The 19,053-nt window shown below is 32.8% G+C and overlaps 1 protein-coding gene across 1 annotated transcript; it reads right to left on the reverse strand.

Moving 5' to 3' along the window:
- Positions 1 to 2,824: 2,824 nt before the first annotated feature.
- LOC149529371 (SKP1-like protein 12) lies at positions 2,825 to 3,343 on the reverse strand. Its single transcript, XM_089808138.1, has one exon. The coding sequence runs from the start codon at positions 3,341 to 3,343 to the stop codon at positions 2,825 to 2,827; it is 519 nt and encodes a 172-aa protein (XP_089664264.1).
- Between the last annotated feature and the right edge of the window lie 15,710 nt (positions 3,344 to 19,053).

Here is a 19,053-nt window from a genome sequence, read left to right on the forward strand (position 1 = left end):
AATGGATTGAGAAGCTCAGTACAGATGGAGCCGTTCTGATTGATCAAATTGGAAATGTTATGCTTCGGTTAGAAATTGAGAAGGATAATATCACTTCTAATCACAACACTTTGGCCGCAGAAAAGGAAAGGTGTGACGAATGCATTTCTCTCCTAAATATGGTCATCCAAATGAAGGCAAAAGAGGCAGTTGAAGCGAATATTTTGAAGAAGGGGACTAAGCCTTTGTTCGAATGGCTTCAAAACATGCAATTCAAGCAGGAGATGATTCAAGAGGCAAAGGAAGGACTCAAAGAAACAAAAGAAAAGGTGAAGAAGATCCAAGACAGAGCATTTGAACTCATGCGAGGATTACACATTGATCCACAAAACAATGGGCAAGGAAAGGCTCTTATTAGGGTGGAAGTAATGAAAAATAACTTCTCCACATACTTGAGTAATCTATTTGGGATGACTTCAAGCGGTCAAAACAGAGTGGTAGAGTTGCAGACACTTGGTGGATATGTACATGTGACATTTGAAGAGTTGACAAGTCAGCTAAATGCAGTAAAGGAGTTGGCTTGAGAGCATTCAAAGTGGCTCTTAAGATTCACCAATGTACATGTGCCTAGTCACGAAGAAATGATCCCAATTATAGTGGCTGCCAGAACATATAGGGCAAAAATTGAAAAGGGAAAGAAATCTAAGTGATTTATTTAACACTCCCTTTCTATTCCCTAATATAAATTTTGTAAATTTTGTAAATTTTTGTAATTTGACAAATTGGCATCTTGCCATTTGTCATATTCAGAAGATGAACCGATTGAAATTCCTATTGTAACGGTCATCTCTCAACCCTATATGTATGAAGTTGAATGATTAATGAAAGGTTAGCAAAATTTTGGTGTGAAGTACTATTTGTTGCAGAGACAATTGAATGGCACTTCGTTTCAATCATTTTCCATTCCAATAGGTATTGTGATTAGTTAGTATTTCCTTTCTGTGTTACAGAGAACCGAGGAAGAACAGAGTTTCATTTCCTCTGTTTTATAGAACACGAATGAATGTAATAAGTATTGTTACAATTCATTCAATGAAAGGATGCTGTTAGTTTCTCTTTTTCCAATTCATTAGTTGTAGTTTAGATTTGATTTTCAACTTATATTAGTTTTGTGCGAGTGGATTTATGAATTCATAAGAAATGTGGATACGTGAATCCATTTTAGTATTGTGAAGTATTCTTGCCTAAATTAAGTTCTAGTTAGGCTTAATTTGGTTTGCCTCTTCTGCTCTCGGGTTAAGAGCACATCCCAATTAGATAAGTAGGAGCAAACATAATTCATTGAGTATCATTCATGTAGGGAGCTGTACCTACCAATTCAGAGAAAAGCCAGTAACTATAAAATGGTTTTTCAACTGTTGTGAATAGATATTGTTCATAATCCAGGCATTGAGAGTCATATTTTCACAAAAAATAAAAGAACAAATCTGTTTACCAACATTCTAAAACCAATTTTTGAGTGAAAAATAATTTTCTGAAGTACCAAAACTAAAATGCACTCTTCTAAACATAAAAAAAATATAACTATAAATCTTTAATATATTAATTCCTAAAAGTAAATTGATTATTATTTGATTCTAATTGACACTTCTATACAACATTAAAAGAGAAACCAAAATCAAAATTATAATGCTAACTCTAAAAATAACTCAATACTAACCTAATTTAAATCATACTATAGCCACAAATACACACCACTACTTGACATCATCTTATAACAATCCTATAATCAAACACTCCCTCTCTAACATTTTTGTAACTACCTATACTAAAAACATTTTTTACATATACATCCTTAACATTTTTGTAACTACCTACACTGAAAACATCTTTTACATATACATCCTTAATATCCATTGATCAATATTTCTCATTTTTATTTCAACTTTTTATAAACTAAATAACAATATAAAGACATGTACATCTTAAAACCCATTAATAATAAATATCTTTTTGCTAAAATATTAGTATCACATAGTATTGTTTGTTAGAGTCCCCACGTTAGTCTATTCTTTTTTCTCAAATACAATTCACGTCTGAAATCTTAATAAATATACGGTACTTGTGTGTTAATAATTAAATTAAATTTTGTATTTAAATTTAATAATTTTTTATTATATAATATTATAAGTAATAAATATATTAATTTTAAAATATTTAAAATATTAATAATCTTAATTTATTTTAATCTTAAACATTAATTATTATTTAAGTAATAATTTTTTAAAAAGAGTAAATATTTCAAAAAATTGAAATTTAGAAAACTTTTCAATTATTTATTTATTTAACATTCTTTATTTATAAATGAAAAATATGCATCTAAATTATGAAAAATATAAATTTTATAAGTGTTTAAAGATAATAGATTCTCACTGAAATAAATGAAAAATATTAATCACTCTTCAAAAGAACTTATTGTAATAATACTATTAAATATGTGACATGACAATATAAATTATAATGTATAAATTGAGGCGACAAATAAATCCTACACTTTGAGGGATCATTATGAGCAAAGTCTTTTTTTGCATATAAGACTGAAAAATACATTGAAGTTGAGTTAACAAGGATCTTTGACAATTAAATGGAAATGCCTATTTAATAAGAAGCGTAAAATCCAATAAACAAGAAGATTAATACAAGAACATAATCATAATAAATATCTCTGTTAAAAAGGGTTACAGTATAAAAACAAAATCTTAAATCAATTTCTTTATATTGACATTCAATATAGTCTGTGTTGTAGGTAGATCCTTTTATTATTATTATTGGTTTTTGATATAATTCAGATTATATCAAGAGCCATCTTGTCTTGTTCGTTTGGGTAGAAAAAGTTGAACATGTTGGCGATCTCTTGAGTGATATCATCAACATCTATCTCTTTAAAACGATGGAGGTCATCTTGGGTGTCGCATGCAGCAAGCAGGTCACATACAGTTTGCGATAACAAAGGATAAAGATGATGCACGCTCAGGTAATGACAAGCCTTGAGCACACAAAACAATGTTGGTATATCCCCTTTGAGTTCATCAATATATGACTCTTCCCATTTCTTCACTACCTCCTCACTTGTATTGTTGGATTTGGCAGTGGCACGATACTTGCAATAAGTTAAAACCTTCTCCAATATTCTGCCAGAGGTGTTCTCCAGTGGTATTACTATCGATGTTATCTTCCAAATTCTCTCGTCATTGTTGGGCTCTGGTATGAAGTCTTTTAGGTATTCAGATTGCACCATCACACTTTCGTCCACTTCGAATTCTTGTGAGTCCCATGTCTTCAGAGTCGCTCTTTTGCCTTCCATTGCTCTTGATCAACTTAATTATTCCACAGAGCTCTGCAACTTCGAGAATCTAAGTAACAAAAGCTCTCGTGGGAGTTCTTACAGGGATTGGTGGTTCATCTTATATAGGGATTGTGATTTGAGGAAGAAAATGAAACACTATGTAGTTTAGGTCCTGTTTGTTTGTTGGAATTAACTTGGAATAGGGAAACGGGAATAGGAAAATTGGAATAAATCTATTCCAATTTTGGCTCAAAATGAGAATAAATCGAATTCCAAAAAAAATTAGAATTCGATTTATTCTCATTTTGGGCCAAAATTGGAATAGATTTATTCCAATTTTCCTATTCCCGTTTCCCTATTCCAGGTTAATTCCAGCAAACAAACAGGTATGGCTCGATAACTGATCTATAAGGAATTATTCCATGTAATAGCTGGCAAACGAACTCTTCAACTAGGGTTGCTTGCACTGTATGGTTTTGGTAGTTATGATTGAATAGTTTAGTTTTTATCGCATTGCATGATCGGTTGCTTTTCCTATCATTTGATAGGGAAGAAGTGATGTTGCAGGATCTCAATGGATGAATGAAGAAATAAACAATTTAGGTTTATGGATCACCACTTAAAATGTATACTGAATATATGTAAAAATTGAAATAAATGGTAAGGTTTAATTGAGAATTTTAATATTATATTTTACATTACAAATTAAGTTGACTTATGTTTTATTATATCAATGATTAGTGATATTTTTTACAAATATCTGAGGATCTTGTTAAGTGAGAAGCATGTTCTCTTTGGTTGAGTCTTTGATTTGTGATAGAGGACTAACTATTTTCTATGGATTCTATAAGACTATTGGTTGTCTTGGTCATTGATAGGTCAATATTTTGGTGCAATGAAAACCACCACTCTAAAAAGTAGTTCCCGAGCTTGGTCACATGTTCAAATCTCCTTGGGTAACACTCAAGAAAAGATTGACAATGCTTCCCTCCTTGAAAAAATGGTCAACACTCCTCTCAGCTTGAAAGAAAAGTACTGGGAGTTGAATCAACACTCCAAAACAATTCCCCTAATCAAACTCTAACCATAAACTTGAATTGATATTCATTAACCTTTAACTTATTGTCATGTAAACTAGTTTATGTATTTGTTGAAATGTAAATCATTAAAGTAAATAATTATAATAAATCATGCACACACACTTAATTTCATGATTTATGGTCTCCCACAAACTCTTGGTTATAGGAAAAAACTAGGGTGGGGATGAAACCCATAAATCTTCAATGAATTAGACAAATTTTCCCTGTTAAGAGCTATATTTGTCACCTTCTAAGAGAGTGACTCACCCAATCTATTGATACATTGTTAGATATATCTAATAGTCCTATTAAAGACTAACCTATTAAATTATTTTATTCCACTCTTACGATGTTCATCATGCTAAGAGGTTTAGATATCAATAATTTCAAAGACTTTCAATCCTCTTAAGAACTACCATGTTCAAGGATTTTACAAACACTTATTGAAAATGCTAAGATTCAAATAATGTAGAAGTGACTTGTAAATATCTTCTCCAAAAGTTCCTCAAATCCTTTATATTCTATCTCTACTCATACCATCCTTCTATAGCTTCACTATAATAAGATCTATGACTACTCCTCTATTCTACATTAACTACTTGTTCATTCATTATACTCTCATCATCTGTTCTTCACATTTTTTCCCCTCCTTTTAATCTCTTTTTGCCTTCACTTGAAAAACCTAATTAGGGTTTTATAATCACCATTAGCTTCCTTGGTAATCCTTCTCTTTCTTGAACTTTACAAATTCTTCAACATGTTAAATATATCTAAGTCTTTCTATCATTCCCAAGGATGTAATACCTTTATTTTCATTTATTAAAACATTACTTGAAATATTCACCATTTTCATTCAAATTTCTCTATAAACCATTTTGTTAGGCACATTATACTATGTAGATCATTTTATCTTTCATCAAGATTCAATAAATCTCGTTACATCATTTTTGTGCATCCAATTAATCTAAATTATTCATATTTTCATGTATTTCCCTAATTAACTAGTTACCTTTTATCATGGTTATTGATAACCTCCAGTTTATCCATAGTAAACCATATTGGCTTTGTATCAATGGGTATTTACTTTCTTAGGTACTAGTAACACTTCTTTTACAATATGTTGGACATATTTATTGATTATGCACAATTTACCTATTTACTTGATTTCATCCATAAGGTATATCTATTAACCTATTGTATATACTTGTTTGCCTATTGGTATAACTTGATAGTAGTGACATTTCCTATGCAATGGTTTTCTAGAAATGACAACATGGCATATAAAATTATCATTAATAGCCTTGATAAGATTTTCCAATCAACATTCTTTTCCTTTGACATAGAGGGCACAAAATTTAATTTTTTTATTATCACTATCTCCTTCCTTTACTCCACTAATTTATTGTACATGATACTTAATAAAATTAAAACTCCCCCTTTGTCATTACTCCTTTAACTTATTGTTCTCCTCCTTTGTAATTAGTCAACTAGTTAACTATACACACTACTCATTCTTTTCCATTCTCCCACTCCCTCATTTTCTCAACATACAAATCTCTCAATTTTTGGGAATAACACTAAATAATATAGAAAAAGTATATGTACAAGGATACTTACCTCGTTATAGTTTTCAAAAAATGAATTTATACTTGCTAGTTGCACTATCCAATAATTGTTCCCATGTGTAATGACCTGCTAGGGAACCCAAAATGATAAGTATAAATGCTATCAAGTTTGGTGAATAATTTTATTTTTTAAAACTTATTTTACTTGCTAAGTTCACTTTACCATAGATGTAAAAGTTCTAATAGGTTCCTTAATTACTTAATTTCCAAATTTAGAAGTTATCTTTTGTGATCCAATCAACTCGATGAGTATTCCTTATTCAATACTTAATTTAATTCCTAACATTTCATCCTTACTACTTAAGTTAATCCATCTATTAATTTTACATATGCTTATATTTTGAGACATTATCTATCTTAATATATTGATCTCCAAATTAGGAACTAATAAAGGTACATGAAATAAATTTAAAACATCAACCATACATATCATCTTCTATTCACTAGTTACTTAGATGGTTCATTTGATAACATTATGAAGAGTGCATGGTTCTTTTATTCATCATGCATAAATCTAAATACAAGGAAATATGCAATATTATTGTATAATCATAACTTCATTCATGTTGAGAAATTATAATACAATTTCTTTACATATCCCTTTGTTTCTCCTGGAGATACCCTTTACCCTTTTACGTAGCTTTTCAATTCATGATACCTATATATATGAATTTTTATTTCAATTTATTTTTTCTTTTTGATCAGTAAAAGGCTAATTCCAAGTTTGATTAATATTAAAGATATTTACATAATTGTTACCTCGTTCAAAGTACGGGCACTAGGGACAAAAAAATGGGGAAGAAAACCCCTAGTCTAGTCCAGGATTGAAGTATCATATAGAGAAGGAGGAGAAAGTTACTCCAATAAAAAAAGAAAGGGAATACCCTCTCTTTGTAATTGAAAAAAAAATATGGAAAAGGTGGCATACACCCCTTTAGAAGTGTTTCCAAGTGAGGGCTTGGAGGTGACATACCAAACCTTACAAAAAGGTTTGGAGAGGTTGAATGAAAAATTGCACAAGGAATACTTTGAGAGTAATAGATGGAGGGTTCTTGTCTAAAGGATTATTACCTTTGTATCCCTACAAAACAAAAACTAGAGAAACTAAATACTACCATGGTGGAGGGGAGGGTTAGAGGACTCCTCTACATACTAGTTCTAAAATACTCTATCAATTCATAAAGAAAAATATGGCATAGAATAAGATACCAAAAAAGGATATAGAGAAGAATATCTGATATACCATCTCACATAAAGGGAAAAACTAGCATGCCCTCAATATTGAGTGAATATTTCACATAAATGTAGGTCCTTAATTCATCATTCAAGATCATAAAATAGAACTAAAAATCCAATTACTATTGCATCATATAAGTCCAGTAAAAAAACATTTTTGGAAAAAGGATCCTATACCATGGGAGAAAGAGAGAAAAGATAAATGCATGCCACTGAGTTTTCTATTTATTGGGCTTTACAAGTAGAGAAATCACCTTTGACTACTCATCAATTTGGGTACAACCCAATTGAAAGTAACATAGACAAGGATAAAACCCCCAACATAGCCTACCACATTACTAAAAAATATATCCATAATCATTATCAAGAGGGAATAAGTAATCTCAATAAAAATGAGAAGGTTGAATTTCATTATATTAAAGTGAGATTGTGATCACAACCCCAAATAGTCATAAATGAACCTAGTTGTATAGAATGACCATAGCCCTTTGTGAAATCAATGAGAATAAGGCATGATTAGAAGCTAAATTACTACCCATTAGGTAGTGTATTGAAAGTGATAGAAATACCGAGAGGGTTTGTGATTCATGCATAAGGGCTTGACTAGGGAATGGAGAAATCCCCATAGTTAAATATGGATAGAGTGCAATTCTCAAGGGATTCAAGAAACCTCCAAGGTTGAAAGATCCTAGAGTCATTTGGTCTTCAACCATGATATAGAAAAAGAGAGCATTCTTCCTTTAAACATAATTCAATAGAGAATTCATTAATTAACTAGGTCTAGTATTTTAATTAATGAGGAGGCTACTGGGTGGGGGAAGAGGACATATGTATCAATATTAAGTTAATAACTTTGAAGAAAGGAACTACATTTTCTCAAAAAAATATTTAAGTTCTCATAATACTAAATATAAAGATTCATAGCGAGCCTCATATTCCCTCATCAATGATGAGGAGATCTATAAGAAACATATTCAATGCTTAACAAAAGAAAGGAGAAAAGACATATATTTATTCATCATATTTGTCAACAAAATATCCATAAAATAAAGCAGTCTAATCCAAGATTAAGCATTAACACCATAGATGAAAAATTAAGGCTCCATAAAATGAGGATCAATGAAGAAATTTATACTACCAAAACCAAATTTATTACCCAGAGCAATTGTCCTAGCCAATACAAAGTGGTGGAGGAAGAAGATAATAATTAGCTCTCTAGTAAATAACCTAACCAAAGAAAAACCCAAATAGGTGATAGAGATTAAGGAAAAAGATAAAAGATACCACAAAATCTTCCTTCCCAAGACTAACCAAAAATAGGGGAGAGGAAACACAATGCACCATATAAGAGAAATGAAGTACTGACATAGTATCATGAAAGGAAAACAAAATTGAGACTGATGAGTATGAAGCCATTCAATGCTAGAAGCTTGGAACAAACACCATTTATCCTCAAAAAAAAAAATCCAAAACAACTTAGCATAATAGGGGAGTTTAATATAAGCTTAAAATGAAATGAACATAAAATGTTTGGGTATGAATATTAGCATATAAACTATCATCTAGTCACCAAAAGGAGTTCTTGAGATAGTTTTGTAACACAATATTATCTAACAAAAATTATAGAGTTTTTGACATGTAAATCAAAATTTTTTTAAACTATCTTCAAGGTCCTTTTACTCATCACTTGAAGATTATTCAATGCCCACTTCATTATTATCCACATGGTCAGTGACGAGAAAACAAGAAATTCCATACCACTCAAGAGGGTTGTAGATGTTCATAACATCCAAGAGAAACCATCCGCTTAAGCGAATGGATGGTATTCTTGAGTTAAATTCCATGTCATTCTTGATAATGAGGATGGAAGTTTGATTTTGACTATCATTTTTACCACCCCAAATTTTCTCTAGTTCAAAATGAAAAGGTTGGCATTGATGTTATTTAAAATTACATCCAATTTGACCACTAGGTGAGCCTTGAAAAATCTATTGTAGAGCTCCAAAATTCCCCTTTTATCTCAATAGACATGGAGAATGGTGGAGATCAAAATTGCAACAATTTCCAAGTTGGATTTGGGCCTTTCATCTAATAGGGAAAAATTATTTCCCACTATTTTCCTCACAATTCTCATAATTAAACTATGAGCAGAATAACCATACAACATCAACCTAAGTCTCCTCTTCGAAAGTCTTCCATAGAATTGCAAGAGTCTCTTGCTCGTTCATCCTTATGTTAGTGTCCATTTTTAGAGGCAAGTGTAATGAGTATGAGAAGGGCTATATAAAGAATTTTTCCCTACAAAGTATGTGAATGGCCATGAAATCATCTCAAAAGCCAAGGGATATGACATCTTTGAAATGAAAAAATAATGATGACAATGTCGTTGAAGAGAGGGATCACACCAATCTTCATACTAACTAGAAAGAGGAAAACAAATTATAATTCCCAAAAGTAATGAGAGCCTCTCACATAAATAATTAAGAGTAATAATATAAAGGGATGGGGGAGGATAAGACTAAGGGGAAAAGTATAGGGCTCGCAAAAAAAAAAAAACTTTAGAGGCTTATTTTTTTAGGGAAATTCAAATAGATGTGTGCCATTTCCCCTAGATTGGCTAGGAAGTCCACTAGAGAATTACCTTCGTGATAGATATGGAAAATTTTACAACTTTTGAGGTGTAAAGAAATCAATGCTCTAGCTAATCTAGAGTTAAGTGACCAGTTAGGAGTAGGCCATTTCCAAATGACATTTAAGATTATTTGAGAGTCACCTTGTATAATTAAATTTTCAATATTTAGGACCCTAAAAAATTTAAATCCTTCTGCAAAAGCCTCTCTTTTAGCCACATTGTTGGTAGAGGGAGATATAGGTTTGGCCTATGAGAAAAAAACTTTACCATTCCAATCATAGACAATAAAGCCAATTCTAGTAGTCCCAAGGTTACCTTTGGATGCTCCATTAAAATTAAGTTTAAATCATGAAGGGGTAGGAGGGGTCTAGATACAGTTCAATTTGTCATCTTTTGAGGAGGATTTTCCCTTTCCCACACAAATTAAGTTGATGAGGATAAACCATTCTTTCTTCATAAGAACATCCCAATTCGTAAAATCACCTTCATAAATGGAAATAGAGAAAAGTATTTTGTTTATGTACTTCACAATGCTAGCCTTAATCTTGTTACAAAGAGAGGAAATGCTTATGGTAAAATCTTGAAATATTTTATGGTTATGTCCCTTCCATAATTCTCATGATAAGATTAACGGTGTCAATTTGCAAAGAGCTCCATAAGTGTTGTTGTTGAAATTGGTGGGCCAAGCTTTGAGATGGCTTAAGAAATTTACTATTACAAAACCAAGCCCAAGACTAATGGGTAAAGAGGCAATAAATTAGTAAGTAATCTATAGATTCTTCATCATTTTTATAAAGGACACAATAGGAGGGCCCTTCAAAATTAATTTTCCCAAACCAATCTACTATAAAGATTCTATTTTGTGCCATAGCCCAAATAAGCATTGCAACCTTTAGGAGGCATTCTTTGTTCCAAAAAAGGTCTGGGGGAAGATCAATTGGAGTCCAAGGCATTGGAGAAAATATGGCTTTATATCTGTCTTTTTCACACCATTTTCCATTTTTAGAAACTAACCAAATTAGTGAATCCTCTAAGGCTCTAGGGAAGTCTTATCCATATTTAAGAGTACAGATAAGTAGGGCTCTTACTTTTGGGGAGATGGCTGCATTATCCCATGGTTTTCAGCTCCAATAAAAAAATTGATCATTCCATGTTGCTCTCATGGAATTGACAATATTGGTAGGTATAACTAATTTAAGGGGAGGGTTGTCTTTCCAAGAATCTTCCCATAACAAAGTTGATTAGCCATTCCCAATATCCTAGGTGAGATGCTGGCTAATAATGGTTCTATTATCTAGCATAAAATTAAAAACTCTAGATCCTTTAGGAGGGGAGGTTATTTAGAAAATGCTAAGGGGATCTTGAGGGAAAAGGCATTTATGATAGATATTTTGAGCCCATTTCCTATTGGATCCTTTAAATAGTCTCCATACTAATTTAGTACCAAAGGCTTTCCTTTTCCATAGTATCTTTTTGCTTTCAAGGCTCCCACAAAATCTAGGTTTGCAAATGCTATCCCACTTTATAAGGGCCAACTTATTTTGTTGGGAGACCCCATGCCAAAATACTATTCTAGTCTTCTTTCCCAATTATGCACTAGATTTGGAGGTCAATCAGAGGCATGTCATTTGGTAAGGAAAAAGGACCAAGAGAATCTAATTAATCATAGTTAGACAAGCTACGCTTGATAAACATCTTGATTTCCAACTATCCATCTTATTATCCATATTTGAGATGATGTCAGACCATGCCTTATTTGACTTAGTGCTCTTGTCCAAGGGAATTCCAAGATATTTACAAGAGAATTCCCCTCTTTTGAAACCTAGGATATTGCAAATCCTATTTTCAAGATAGGGGTCAAAGTTATTGAAGAAGTCTTAAGATTTATCCACATTAATGATCTATCCTGAGGCTCTCATATATAAATCAAGAATGTTTTTGAAATATGTAGCTTCATCAATAGAGAATTGAGAAGGAATAATAGTATCATTGACAAATTGTTGAAAGGTAATATTTGAGATACCATAATTAACCTTGATTCTATGTAAGGTGTCATGGGCATGAGAAATACTGACATGAGGCTGCCAAAATTCTTTGCCATAATCACAAAAAAAGGGAAAAATAGGGTCTCCTTTGTTAAGGCCTCTAGATACATCAAAGAAACCTTTGAGTGACCAATTAATTATGATAGAGATCACAAGGAGGTAACATGTACAACTAAATATTATGTGAATCTAATGCCTTGAAAAACCAAAGGCCTCAATAAATTTACATAGAAATTTCTAGTCCACCTTGTCATAAGCTTTTTAAATATCCAATTTTATTTACATACAAGGTTTTTTATTATCTTGAACTGAGTGAATGAGTTTCTAATTGATGATAAATCCATCTAGAATGGATCTACCATGGATAAATGTAGTTTTCTCTTCTCATATTATGAGTGGGAGAATGGACTTGATTCTATTGGCCAATGATTTGGTAAGAATCTTATAGATTATGTTACACAAGGCTATAGACATAAAATATCCAAAGTGTAGTGTCTCATTCTTTTTTAGAACAAGGTTAAGGAATGTATGTTTGATTTCTTTAACAAGATTGCCAAAAAAAATTGTACCCTCAATGGCTTACCAGAGTTAATCCCCTAAGAAATGCCAACACTTTTGCAAGAAGCCATCCTAGAATCCATTAGTGCCAAGGAATTTATCTGGATGCATTTGAAAATGAGCCAATCTAAGTTATTATTTGATAAACTTCTTATTAAGAGAAATATTGTGTTCATTTTTCATTAAGTGAGGAATGTTGTCCAGGAAGGTTATTTGGGTTGGGAGGTCAGAGAAATTCCAATTATTGAGAAGCTTTGAGAAGCTTCTCAATGTAGTGAATGGATTTAGCAAAAATACCTTCATGTTCTTCCAACACAATACCTTGTGAGTTACTAATTTCAATGATTTTATTTACCAAATATCTCATTTCAGAGTAGTTAAGGAAAAACTTGGCATTTCTATCCCTTGCAGAGTGCCATGATTCTTTCGATTTCTACTTCTTGAATATTTATTCCTTTAAAAAGAGATCAAATTTCTTGTGCAAGAGTTCTTTCTCACAAAAATAAAGGTCATTATCCATAGCTTTTCTTAGAACTTCCTCATTTAATTCCATAAAGTCTATGTCTACTATATTAAGTTATTCAAAGATGTTGGTTGAGTGTTTGTTCCACTCTTTAATTTTTAATTTTGTGTTTTGGTTTGAAAAAAAAATAGAACTTCTTGGAGCCCTAGAAGGAGACGTCATTGTAGTAGATTTCTAGGAAGGAGAGGAAGTTCTTATCTTGAAACTACATGTTTTCACACTTGGAGAGGTTTTCACTTGGTATGGCAGCTTTAGAGATAACAATCATGACAGGGAAGTGATCTAAGAAATATATAGGCAAAATCTCTACTAAAAACTAGAAATTAAATTAGGCGAGGTCCTTAGAGAATAGAGATCTATCCAACCTTTCTATAATAAGCTCTAAGCTAGATCTCTTGTTGTTCCAAGCACAAACTCCATTGGTTGTGTGGATATCCATGAGATTTCAAGAAAAGATCCATTGATTGAAATCTTTAGATGCTTGGTTCAAGGACCTAACACCTTGTAATATCCCTCTTTCCAGTCTTCTAATATTCACCACTTTATTTCATAAACAATTGATAATCCATCTCCCTGTGTTCGTATTCATTTATATATTTTATTGTAAGAAAGGGTGTGTCCATTCAAATTAGTTTTGTTATAATTATCATTTATTTATATTAATATTTTAATAATAAAATATTATTATATATGTGAATCATATTATATATGATTAATTTCTCTACTTAAATATTACTAATATTATATGATAATGATTTGTATATTATTTATTTATTTACTTATTTTTATGTGTCTCTTTTTTATGTAGATATTTTATTTGATACTATGACATATTAAATTTATGATCATATATAATATGCATATGTACAATTATCATAAATATTTAAAAATAAATAATATAGTATTATTATTTCATTTAACATTTTTATATTTATCTCGACTTCTATGTCTGGCTTCGACTCCCATGTCTAGCTCCAACACTGGCTTCAGATTTGGTATCCGTCTTCTGCTTCTAGTTTCTATTCCTACGTCTAGCTTTATGATGGCCGCTTTGGCTTTTTCTTTTCAGGCTAGGGCTTCTCTAGCTACTAGTGGGATTATTGTTGTGGTGGTTTGGCCATTTCCTATGCTGATGTGGCTGCCTATGAGGTCAATAGTGGTGGCTAGTGTATGCATTTGGGGTTTTGTGATATCGTGCATTCAGGGGTGTCGATTGTGGTATGTAATCCAACAAAAATAGATTTAAAAACTACTACTATTGATGTGATCTCCAACTATATAGCTAATTTCTCGGCCAAAGCTACTATCTTTCATTTTAATGGTTTTTGGCCTTCTTTGTCAGATTTGCATGCATGGATTACCTGTGTTTGGGAGCCCATCATTTCAAAGACTGCCCATATTTACCCTATGGCTAGGGGTTTTTTCATTGTGAAATTTTTATTTTTTGAAGATAGAAATGCCATCCTCTACCAAAGTTTCTCTTGGGGAGAGAAGTTTCCCTTGATGGCTAAGCCTTGGCATAAAGATTTTAACCCATTGATGGAATCTTTTCATAAGTTCCCTCTGTGGGTTAGGTTGTTGAATCTCCCCCTTCACCTTTAGGTAGATCCTGTCCTGGAGGAGGTGGGGGATGCCCTTGGAGACTTTCTTGTGGTTGATAATGATTCATACAATGTGTATCGAATGACATATGCTTGCATTTTGGTAGAAATTGACATTTCTAAGGGACTCATAGAAATGATTTATTTGGCTTCTCCTCTTGGATCTTGGAATCTTTTTCTTGACTATGAGGGTATCCCCTTCCACTATAGGAAATTCCATATGACTGGCCACCTGGCTGCAAGTTTCTTTTCTACTAAATTTAGACTAAAAATGCCCCCTTCTTGGTGGAAGGGGGTCTCAGAAGATCACTACATGGTCTACAAGGTCCCCTCTATGGAGGATGGCTAGAAGGTCCCTTTTGTAGGGAGTGGTGTTTCTCCACAAGATACTTTGGTGGTGGATTCTGCTACTATCTTTGATAGACCCTCTTCTCTAGGCATCTTGATGAAGGATCCTCTTATGGCTCCTTCTATGGTGGTAGTTGGTCTATCCTTGGATTCTGATATTCTAGTTTTTGGTGTGGATTCTACTGTAGTTTCTATTTGTCCATCTCCTCCTCTAGCTCCTTCTATGATGGCAACTGGTCCATCTCTAGATTTTGCTACCCCAGTTTCTAGTATGGACTCTTTTGCTATTTCTATATGTCCGTCCACTCCAGGCATTTTGATGGTGGATTCGTTGTTGGCTCCTTTTGTGGTGGTAGCTAGTCCATCTCTAGATTCTACTGTCCCATTTTCTAGTGTTTCCAAGGCAATTTCTCTTCTGGTTCCTTTTCTGGGTGCTACTATTTCATCTTAGGCTTTTGTTGTCACTTCCTTTTCTATGGCCTTTTCCCTGGCTTCAGGAGTTTTAGGCACTGGCTGTGATGGTGCTGATTTTCAGCAGTAGAAGGCTACTAGTTTGGTGGAGGATGGATGGACCACAGTAAAAGGAAAAAAGGTCAAGCCATCCAAACCCTCTTTTGATATGGCATTATGGTCTAAAAACAAGGATTCAAAAGGGAAAGTCTGATGTGGCTATCCTTTTTTTGGCACTCCTTACTTTTGGCTTATTGTTCTCTATATTGTCCCCTAGCTCTTTTGGCCTATAGTTCTTTGTAGTGTGTCTCTTCATGGGGTTTTAGGAGCCCGATCAAAACCTACTTTTGTGGCTATATTATTCTATTTTATTATGTGTTGCTACCTTGGTCACCTTTTGTTTGGTGACATGTTTCATCTTGAGTTTTTATTTCGGATAAGGTTTCAGGCACCCTTCAAAACCTATTTGTGTGGCTCATGAGTATTGTGCTATTTGCAATGCCACCCTAGTCACTATATCTTGTTGGGTGACCTGTATTACCTTAGGATTGTTGTTTGGTTTGGGCTTCTTTGAAAATTTCTTGATATGTAAAGGGTTTTAGACTCCCTTCAAGACCTATTTTTCTTATCAAAAACATTGTTATAGTTATCTAAGTAACACATTATTATTATGCCAAAAATATATTATTTTTAATTTTTTAATTTTTGTCATAACTATTTTATTTTACTATCATGATTAGGGGACATGACACACCTCCAATATTTTCATCTAAGTTAGAAAAGGAACTGAAGTCTCCCCCAAGAATGACATTATAGTCCTTGTGTTGCAAGATAAATTTGGTTAATTCCTGCCAAAGCTTGAGCTTCACAAAGGATGTTATGGGGCCATAAATGTTGTGAAAGATAAAGGACAAGGGGGATGATAAAGTCTTAACCCATCCACTCATCCAGTTTTGGAAAATTTTAATAAGAATGAAGTTAATTAATTTGGAACTCCATAAACACACAATGCCTCAAGAGGCTAAGAGAAAAAATGACCCCATACCTTCAAAATGCCATTTTCCTCTCAAGTCCTGTAAATTCTCCTACTTGAAATTTGGTTTCTTGGATAAGGATAATATCCAAGGCTGGAGTAATAAGGAAACATAATAAAGCATTTCTTGTAAGGGGAATTTTATCCCCTAGTATTCAAGGATAGATAGGAGGTCCTTCCCCTTACCATCTTGAAAATGCAAGGTGAGTTTGGGTTAATTCCCTGCCTCACTATCTTGTTTTCTTAAACCTAACCTAGATGTTACACCTCTTTTCTTAGAAGTTTTCCCATAGTTAGGACATTTCCCCCTTGAATGTTGTTAATAGCTATACCCTAGCAATGAAGAGGGCATAGAGCATCTAAATTCATATACTCCAATCCCAAATATGAGCTAGATGGAAAATCTACTTTTGGGTGGTAAAAATTGGGGATGAGGTTTGGCTGAGGGGAGCATTAAATTGTTGAATACTTAGCCATCTAATTAATGTCAAGAATATTATAGATTGATTCTAGTCTCATTAGGATTTTTTCATTAACATTTTTATTTAGAGAGGATGGGACAAATGCAAACTAAGGAATAGCCATGTGAGGTTTGAGGTCCTGCCATCTAAGAAGCTCCTATTAAATTTCGTTGTCCTATTCTTCAATCCCACCTTCCCCAAGCCTTTCTCCTTCTTTGTTATCATAGAATTACCAAGTTAATGTTTCAAAAATAATTTTTAGTCATGTTTTGGTCCAAGTCACTTCTCATCAGGTTCTCTTTACTGCTTTGTGCCAATTTTTAGGATTTTAGTGCTTCAACTTCTTCCCTACTTCTTACTATGAAAAATGCCCGAGTTGTGTGAGTTTAGGAAACCTTTGGTAAGATTAGGCATTATTCTCCTTAGAAGAGTCATAGGATTCCCCCTCCTCCCTACGAGAAGTGGAGTCTAAGTCTTACATTATTACTTCATTAAGTTGAGTTTGTGATCTCCCCTCTCCTACTTTTTTAAGTAAGAGGAGAAGCTATTCCAGTGTCACCCCAAATTGTTTATTCTTATATGTTTTATATGTCTAACATGAAGTCTTTTGATAACTAGTAGATCTTGGAACTCTTAAATGAAGTTAAATTTTGTACCTTATGTCCTACTCGTTTGATTTTAGAGTTCAATAAGGTAAAATTCAAGTAAGTTTTATGAGTTGGTTTTGTTGAGTATTGTCTCCCAGTATTCTTTGGAAATGGAACTTGAATGTTGAACCAATTAATTCATGGTTAAATTTTTTTAATTTTATAAGCTCATAGTTGGCTGCCCATAAACACATGGCATTACATAAATACACAATTTGTTTCAAAAGAGTAGAAATGCCATGTATTGAATAATTATTGAAAAAGGTGATGGCAGAATGAGATTTAGCATGTGGGAAGGTAAATATACTCATTAAAAATTATGAAACCCTATCAAATCAATGCTTCCACATATCATTCAATAAGCATGTTGCCCAAACCTAAGCTATAATCATTACCTTTTATGCTAATGTCATCATTATTGTATGAATGAGGTAAGCTAAATGTATCTTCTTAGAGCCAAAAAGAAGAATATAAATAGTGTTTGCATCAAGATATTTTTGTCAATTCCAATGTTGTGAGTCCATATCTCTTACACAAATTCTTTTTTTTCTTTCTCTTTTAATAGTTAGAAGTTCATCTATTTTATTTTCATGTACCATTTTCATTGACACAAATTTAAATTCCACAATCCTCCATGGACACCTCCCATCCCAAACCACCCAAGGAAAAGAAACTTGGGTCCTTGATTTGGATCCTACCATAATTAGGGGATATTGAACTAGTTGATAAAGAAATTGAGAAGGTAGTGTCTAGGTTTAAGAAAATTCACCTTGATTCCATAGCTAAAAAAGGTATTTGCAATTGGGTTAGTACAAGCTAGTGGGTTTCTTGAAGTTATTCTCTATCCTTAATTGGTTCTAGAAAGTAGGGATAAATATCATGTCATTGAGAGATGTATTAGGACTCATTATGATGAGGTTTTGGTTTATGTGAATTTTGTCACTGTCATGGGAGCCTTAAGAACTTTTCTCAAAGAAATGTATGGATATTGGAAAATAAGCCTAATGATTCCTAGTTTACTACAAACACAAAGGACTTCAATAGTACCATTGCGAAGAATTGGTTGATGAAACCATAAAAGGGTGGTTCTTGCCTTCCATGACCGTTAACCAGAGAGCACATGATTCAAAAATTAGGAATGTAATCATTTTGTTGAATAGGATAAAGGGAAACCAACATGCTTTTACGTGGGAGATCTAGATGTACTTCTTCATTTAGGCTATTATGGACAAAGGTAAGTTTATTGACTTGGGGATATTATTATGGAAAAACTCTATTAAGAGCTTTCACAAGTATATGGAGTCATGAACTTCTATATGTCATCTTATTTATTTTAGATACTAGCCTATTGCAGAGAGTGAGATGGATTTCCTTACCAAGTTTAGGATAATAATATGACCATCAATTATTACCATCCACTTCTACTAAAGAAAATAAACCTTGAATATTTTTGGAGGGTACAAGACACCTTTTTAGTTACGCTAGTTTTC

Source organism: Cupressus sempervirens, chromosome 11 (genome assembly GCF_028749045.1).
Source record: "Cupressus sempervirens isolate cs-2001-9-10 chromosome 11, ASM2874904v1, whole genome shotgun sequence".
Lineage (NCBI taxonomy): Eukaryota > Viridiplantae > Streptophyta > Pinopsida > Cupressales > Cupressaceae > Cupressus > Cupressus sempervirens.